The sequence below is a fragment of the Microtus ochrogaster genome, chromosome 10, assembly GCF_000317375.1.
Source record: "Microtus ochrogaster isolate Prairie Vole_2 chromosome 10, MicOch1.0, whole genome shotgun sequence".
Lineage (NCBI taxonomy): Eukaryota > Metazoa > Chordata > Mammalia > Rodentia > Cricetidae > Microtus > Microtus ochrogaster.
This window is the reverse complement of record NC_022016.1, coordinates 35,281,273-35,288,774: the sequence shown is the minus strand read 5'-3', so window position 1 is coordinate 35,288,774 and position 7,502 is coordinate 35,281,273. Positions and strand designations below refer to the sequence as shown.

At 45.5% G+C, this 7,502-nt stretch overlaps 1 protein-coding gene across 7 annotated transcripts; it reads left to right on the top strand.

Annotated features, from left to right (window-relative positions):
• Nucleotides 1-1,929: 1,929 nt before the first annotated feature.
• On the top strand, nucleotides 1,930-7,502 carry Rbm3 (RNA binding motif protein 3). 7 transcript variants are annotated; one of them, XM_026782319.1, is made up of 7 exons: nucleotides 1,930-2,025; nucleotides 2,586-2,703; nucleotides 2,899-3,005; nucleotides 3,642-3,747; nucleotides 3,837-3,930; nucleotides 6,181-6,268; nucleotides 7,083-7,502. In XM_026782319.1, exons 2-6 carry the CDS (start codon nucleotides 2,601-2,603, stop codon nucleotides 6,257-6,259), a joined length of 489 nt encoding a protein of 162 aa, XP_026638120.1. In that variant the 5' UTR covers nucleotides 1,930-2,025; nucleotides 2,586-2,600; the 3' UTR covers nucleotides 6,260-6,268; nucleotides 7,083-7,502. The 7 variants fall into 7 exon arrangements, with proteins under 7 accessions (XP_026638120.1, XP_026638118.1, XP_026638121.1 ...); XM_026782320.1 differs by lacking the exon at nucleotides 7,083-7,502 and adding an exon at nucleotides 4,262-4,347 and having other exon boundaries at nucleotides 1,932-2,025; nucleotides 6,181-6,246; XM_005352818.3 differs by lacking the exons at nucleotides 6,181-6,268; nucleotides 7,083-7,502 and adding exons at nucleotides 4,265-4,343; nucleotides 4,671-5,260 and having other exon boundaries at nucleotides 1,932-2,025.

Sequence of the window (7,502 nt, the reverse complement as noted above, 5' to 3'; positions counted from 1 at the left end):
TTGTAGACCAGGCTGGTCTCAAACTCACAGAGATCTGCCTGCCTGTGCCTCCTGAGTGCTGGGATTAAAGACATGTGCCACCACCGCCTTACCCAAGGTGCCAAATCTTAGTGGGAGCAGCATCAGTGTGCAGATAGCTTAAAACCACAGATAATGTCATGGTATTATCCCCAGGATCTTTACATAAAATGCAATCCCCCCAAAAAACCGCCCAATTTCTGTTTGCTTGTTTCAGTACAGGGTCTCACTATGTAGCCAGTTATTTTGGAACCTGTTAAAAGCCTCAACTTCACAATCCTGCTTCAGTTTCCTGGCTCAATGGCACAGTAAAAACCAGACCCAGTTCTCCCTTCTGCTGTGATATAAGTCAAGGAACTTTCACATACTAGGAAAGCACTCTACCACTGAGCTAAACCCTATACAGGGGTCGAGGACCTGAAACTAACAGCTAACAGAATAAGGTGTGGATGAGTATCTTTGGGACTTGGCGGGGAAAGGATTTCTTTAAAAAACCAGAGAAGTTGGTTGTGATTCTAGCACTGGAGAAGCTGAAGCAAGAGCTTTATGAGTTTCAAGCTGTCCTGAGCAGTGAGGTGTAGCTTATAGGGTGAGAAATGATTAAATAAAAAATTAAATGTATTTAACTAAGGATACTACTTAAAATTTAATGACACTATAATCCCTGAAAATCCCTGAGAAATAAGGAATAAGCCTAACAGGAACCATAGGTGAATAGCATCTGAAGGTTAACAGATCTATTTGTGTTGGGGTTGGTGGTGGAGTGGGGACAGGCCTTTACAATGTTGAACAAATTCATTCTAGGAGTGAAAAATGTAGAGTCCCTGAAGGCAAGCAAGTTATTATTAGACACTTGAAGGCCGGGAAAGACCAAATTGTCAGGCAGTGGACTCAGACACTACATGCTTTGGATTTCACTACGCATTGCAAAACTCAGTCTTTTGGATCAAGAGTATTACCCTGAATAGAGAGCAAAATTGATTCTGTGGGTTGCATTTGCATGCAGCCTTTGACGACAAAATACCTGTTTTGCTGAAGCTCTATCAGGCTTAAAGAGGCTATCAGATAAGGTTGCGAGCTGAAGTCAGAGTTGAAAAGGACATCAAGGGAAAGGGTCCCATAACATGATTGGGTGCTGGGCAGACGATAAAGGGGTAATAGAGGTTAAGCCCTCAGAAATGTACGGTCTGACTTCAAGAACTCTGAAGGTGATAACTTTAGGGACATGGAGGGATAAAACATTGGGCCCTTGAGGGATCCGAGGTTAAAGGAGTAGGAAAGAATTTAATTAGTGATCTTGCTGTCTGGAGCAGGGAGAGGTTCCGAGAAGAAGAAAGCTAGGGCCTCGAGCGCAGGTTATCATTAAAAATCTAAAAAAAAAAGAAAAGAATTTAATTAAGATTGATTGCTGGCCGGGCGATGGTGGCGCACGCCTTTAATCCCAGCACTCGGGAGGCAGAGGCAGGCGGATCTCTGTGAGTTCGAGGCCAGCCTGGTCTACAGAGCTAGTTCCAGGACAGGCTCCAAAGCCACAGAGAAACCCTGTCTCGAAAAACAAAAAAAAGATTGATTGCTGTTCATTGGCACTGATTTACTGTCAACTAAGACTTCCTATCAAAGGAGAAACATGACGTCGGGAAGGAAAAGGCTATATGGATCAAATCGTTTGTAGAAGGAAACGGGGAGAGGGTGTGGGGGGGAGGGTGGCGGGGGCAAGTCTAAGCTAGTACGGAGGCGCTTACTTTAGGATGCACTGCGCATGTCAGAAAGTTCTTCCCGATTCCCGGAAGCGCCAAGGCGAATTGCTTCCCCCGCCTTCCTCTCCCTTTACCCAATCCCCCGCTGGCCTTAACCAATGAGCACTCACGCCGGGGCGCGCTGGGGCACGTTCCGTGACGAGCCGGCTACGCACGCTTTATCAGGCGTCTTCCCGCGCGACTGCCTCTCTGTTCTCCCGGTTCCTCAGAGCCTGCTGTGTCTCCGGCCTTTTCGCTTTTAATTTTCCAGGTAAGCACCGTTAGTCTCGCGCATAGTGGTCGTCCCTGGCCTCAATTTCCTAGTCGGCAGGGGCGGGAGGCTAGAGTAGGAAGATTAGAGGCTGACGAGTAGGCTTGAGCTTCTCCAAGAAGGGCGAGTCCCAGGCTCAAGGGAGGAAAAAAAAAACCAAACTCCCAATTGGGAGACTAGCGTGCTGCCTCCAAATGGGAGGCTGGGTTGGTGGCGGCAGTGACCACGCGACAGTCTATGCCGACAATCTGCCCGCTGGCGTTTCCCACGTGACCGCCGCCATCTTGTTCTGCGGGGAAAGAGGAAATGCAATGCTGTTGTAGGCCTGCACGACCGTACAAAATGACGGGTGTGGTGGCATGGGATGTGGGCATGCGCCGTAGCGGTCGTCAAATGGCGGACGGGTTCGTTCTGCGTAATAGTTCCCGCCTTTTCTGTTCCCCGACTCTTTCCATTTGATTTATTGCTCTTAACCCGCTTTCTGTGTTCGCTGTAACTCTCAGTTTTCCGGCGTTTGACATTTCACTATTTCCCCAATATTCCACATGCTCGCCCTATAGGATTTACATTCTGCCATGTCTTCTGAAGAGGGGAAACTCTTCGTGGGAGGGCTCAACTTCAACACCGATGAGCAGGCACTCGAAGACCACTTCAGCAGCTTTGGGCCTATCTCTGAGGGTGAGCCGTGGTCACGGGTTGAGGGTTGCCGGATAAGAGCTAGTATAGTCTGGGGATTATAATTATAACCTTAACTTCCCATGTTTCTAAGGAAAAGTTAGGCTGAGAAAAAATCTAATGGGATACAGGATTTGGCCGTCTTGCTTGACACTTAGTGTTAGGCGTTAACATTTACATTTCTGTCCCTTCTCCCAGTGGTTGTTGTCAAGGACCGGGAGACTCAAAGATCCCGGGGTTTTGGCTTCATCACCTTCACCAACCCGGAACATGCCTCAGACGCCATGAGAGCCATGAATGGAGAGGTGAGGCCTCCTGCCTGCAGAGAAGCCTTTCTCCCTGTCTGCCACTTTCTTCGTTCTTTCTGTTTTCCCTCTGTCTGCCAGGGGCAGCGTGGCCACGAAGCCCCGCAGTGTCCACTCACAGGAGCATGACATGCCTTCTGTTCTAGGGGGTGGAGGGCAGCGGCACACAGAGCCGGGCTGCCTGGGAGGCGACGACTGGTCCTGCATGAGGCCGAGAAGCCACCTGTGGATGGTTGACCTGCCCTGGGCTTAGGTAGTAGAGTCTGCAGACCTGTGGGCCTGGCCCGGAGAGGACCTCGTGAGTCTTCTGGGATGGACTCTGAAGCCTCAAACCAAGAGAGGTGTCTAGCCCTAATAGTCGGGCAGCTTAGAGGAGTGGGGAGGAGAACTCAGCCTGATTCAGTCAAGATGTAAGTAGTAGCAGGGGAGCACGGTGGATTCAGGTCGTTTGTGGGATTCTGTAGCTCCTGGTGAAGCTACTCTGGTCAGAGGAGCTTGTTTGGAACGTGGCACCCAGAATTTGGTGCCCAGCAGGAAATTCTGGACTCTTGTCCACCTGCCTGTGCCCATTCTTATTTGTCTCTACTCTGACTGACTGACAGGCCCTCCTTGTGTCTGTCTCCTTCCCACACCTAGTCTCTGGATGGTCGCCAGATCCGTGTGGACCATGCAGGCAAGTCTGCCCGGGGAACCAGAGGGGGTGCCTTTGGGGCCCATGGGCGCGGTCGCAGCTACTCTAGAGGTAAGTGCTGTGGTGACTTGATTATGAGATGAGGTAGAAAGCTATTTGTTAGCCTGTATCTGAACAACTACTCCTAAATCTGCGTGTAGGTGGTGGAGACCAGGGCTATGGAAGTGGAAGATACGACAGTAGACCTGGAGGATATGGGTACGGCTATGGCCGGTCTAGAGACTACAGTGGCAGGTGGGTACTGAGAGACTGGGATACTGCTGGTACTGGAATTCTTAATAATTCCGTAGCCTAATATTCATACCCAGCTTATGCTGAAAATGGTACTTTTCACTAGTGCTCATATATTTCATGTGTTCTGCTCATACCTTTTTAACAGTATTGTTGTGTTCCTTGGATGTAACAAAGATAATCACCCTGCTTGTTCCAGGGCCTAGTTTTATTTTCCATCACTGCAAAAAGCTTCTATTAAAAGTTTCTATTATGAAATGGACATGTATAGTTTTTAATGTTACTTTCTGCCATGTAGAATACATTCTTGTAAATCAATCCCGCTTTTTCCCAGAAGCCAGGGTGGTTATGAGCGCTATTCAGGAGGAAATTACAGAGACAATTATGACAACTGAGATGGGGCATGCACACATAATGTAGGTGAGACCTAAATATTGGTACTGAGTCAAACTGTTCATCAAACCCTCCTGTCCTGACCCTTTTGTTTTTCTTCTGGCCACACTACCCTTTACCTTGGTATCTTAACCTGTCTATTGACACCATTTTACTGCTCTTGCTGTTTGGTGCATGCCAGAGCTAGTTGTGGGGTGGGGGCTGGGGGTGTCCTTAAAGTAATCTGCTCTGTGGGGCATGGTAGAAACAAAGAGGTGGTGTGCAGCATCTTTAGCAACTCTGGGAGATGAGCATGTTATCAACCTGTTTCTTCCTGACATCAAAATTCTACCCCTTCTTACTATTCTCAGATACACAAGGAATAACACTTCTGATCCAGGATCGTCCTTCCAAATTGCTGTATTTATAAAGATTTTTGGAGCTGCGCTGAAACATCTGTTTTAGTACATCAAGTTCTATTTTTGAATTAAGCTCCCAACGTAGTTTGATAAAGACCTCTTAGAAAGCTCCATGTGTTTAAACATATTTTTCCTTTTAAAGACAAATTTTAAGACATTGGTTATGGTACCAATATTTTTCCTTTATGCCCAAAAAAGTTGTTTATTTCTGGCCAGAAAGGTAGTTGTTTATTTCTGACCAGAAAGGTAGTCAAGCTAATGTTTTGAAAATTAATATGTATTTAGGGACATTTTTAAAATAGTTGTACACAATGTTTATTATGGCCAGAAAGTGATTTCTGAATGTACCTATGAGCAATCTGAATCAAGATCATGACTACCTAGAGATGTTTTTTTATTCAAGGTCACTGTCCTGGTTATAGAAGAGCTTCTTTAAAATGTTTGTGAATGTCACTTTTTTAATACTGGAAGAAAAGATATTCTGTTGTGTTTGATGTGTTTAGGATGTCCTTTATGGAGCTAATTAAAACATGAAACCTGAACACAAATCAATACTGATAATGGTTTTTCCTTATTCAACACAGTTTATATTTTAGAACTAGAAGCAAGGCAGGTGGATAGAAGCTTGGAAATGTAGTGGTTCAGGCAGGAAAGTAAAGTTTAGATTCTGGGTGTTTGGTGAGATGGATACAGATAAGTCAGTTCTCTTATGACTAGAACTGGGTTTTCTGAAGTAGTCCTTTCACAACTGTTGTTTCCTTAAGGTTACTTTCCTAGCACAAGGTGTATCCTACTTGCAGAATTGTCCTGAGAGCATAGCACGATTATCTCATGTGGGATACGTGAAATAGTGCATGTTCCTTATATGATGGGGGGTGTAGGGATAGAGGTATACCGAACAACTTTATGTCAGGCGTAAGGGAAACCTGGTTAGAAAACGGATTAAAGGAAGTTCAGGGTGGATTCAGAGTCCTGAGTTGACGTGTGGGCTCTACTACTTTACTCCCTGCTCTTGGTGAGTCATTTGACTCCTGTTTTCCATAGCATAGAGTGTTCCACATCTGGGGAGGAAACTCAAATGACTTAAGTATATAAGGCCACTGAATACAGTCACAGAGGTTGTCTTGAATGACAAGCCATTTGTGGCTCTTTATAATTTTTTTGGAGGGGGTGTCTAACGTTAGCCACATAGTTCTGCCTCTAATCTTTAGTGAAGGTTCTTTTGGATCCCATGAGTGTTAGTCCTCTACTCAAAGTTAGGATGGGAAAATCTGTTTTATCCATGGTTTCACCTGGCTAATACCGAGCCACATAGCACCAGGTTGCAGACTCCAGAACGTTATTCTAAACATTGCTTCATCCTTGGCCTGGAGGCATCGCCTTGGGTTTCGCTCAACTAACAGGACAGGCCTCAAAGATGCTTCTTTCCCCCACACAAATGGTCATGAATTTGCTTTGGCAGGTGGATGAAGACTCAGGAACTTCCCAGAATTCTGCCTCACCCACTGAGCCAGGCCCAGATTATGGGGCATTGTGGCTAACCCCACCAGGTGGGTACTTGGTCCGAGGAAGCACTCTATGCTGGGCCTTTGGGGAAGAAAGGTGGTGGGAACTGCCTTGAAGGTGGGGGGATGGGAAGGAAAGGCACTCAGTGTCATCTGGGGTAGTATTAAATAATCAGCCATGAAATGACTTCAGCTGAGTGATTTTTCTGTGGGAAGGTGTCCATATATGATCAACAAAGGCCATAAATAAAATAATCCTCTGATTCTATAACAGTTGCTCCACTTTCCAGATAGTGAACTGTATTATAATAATTTAGCTGTGTAAAGTCTATGTCTCAGTGCTAATTGATGTGAGACAAAGGGCCCGGAAGGCCCACTGCAGAACAGAGTTTGGCAAAACTCAGATTTGAGGTTCAAAACTCAAATCTCCCCTGTGTAAGGGCTTGGACCTAGAGTCAAAGTAGCAAATGCCATAGTCAAAGCACCTTGGTGCTGGAATTATAGGAATGTAATATACCATTCTGGGGACTGAGCCTATGGCTTGCTGCACACTAAGATAGCTGCGTTCTATGAACTGAGCTATATCCTTCCAGCTTCCAAAAATAGTATTTCTAGGCCCTGCTTCTCAGTTTTCAGCATTTAAAATGGAAACTGCTTACATCAGTAGGTGGGTTTAAATGGAAAAGTGTCTAAAATGGACATGCCCCTTGCCCACATTTTACATTGAGGGGATGTAGAATGTATTCTATTTTTCCTAAGGCATTGGATGAAAGTAAGTTCGGTGATTACTTAGGGCATGTGAAAACATTTGGTGACAATTAACTGATACCCTGATTTTTGCCTGTTTATCAAAATGAAGCCTCCTAGGCCCTTCTCAGCTGCAAGCCTCTCCCCTTCTTCAGCGAAGGCTATCACTTATTTTCAATTCATGGTTCACAAAGATCTAAAATATACTTCAGGAGGTAAGACCGGACAAGGGTGTTTGTAACCATTACCCACTTAGCATGATTACAGTAAGGCTCTTAATGATGGTTTTTGAGGAACTGCCCTAGATCCTATATAGTGAAATCCCAAATAAAGCTTTCTTAATATGCTGGTGTTTTTCATTTGGGGGACGGTTTTGCTCGAGGTTGAATTCAAGGCAAGGCCTTGGTATGTGTGAACCCTGACATTTTACTAATCTTGTACTGTATGAGTGGAAAATCATCAGGAATTGGGTTTCTGTGGTTTTTATTTACTATGTATACAGTGTACTGCCTGCATGTATGCCTGCAGGACA

Coding starts and splice junctions, on each gene's coding strand:
- Rbm3 (XM_026782319.1), top strand. CDS start 2,601: ATGTCTTCTGAAGAGGGGAAACTCTTCGTGGGAGGGCTCAACTTCAAC. Junction 3,006..3,641: donor TGAGAGCCATGAATGGAGAG/GTGAGGCCTCCT, acceptor TCCCACACCTAG/TCTCTGGATGGTCGCCAGAT. Junction 3,931..6,180: donor TCTAGAGACTACAGTGGCAG/GTGGGTACTGAG, acceptor TTGCTTTGGCAG/GTGGATGAAGACTCAGGAAC.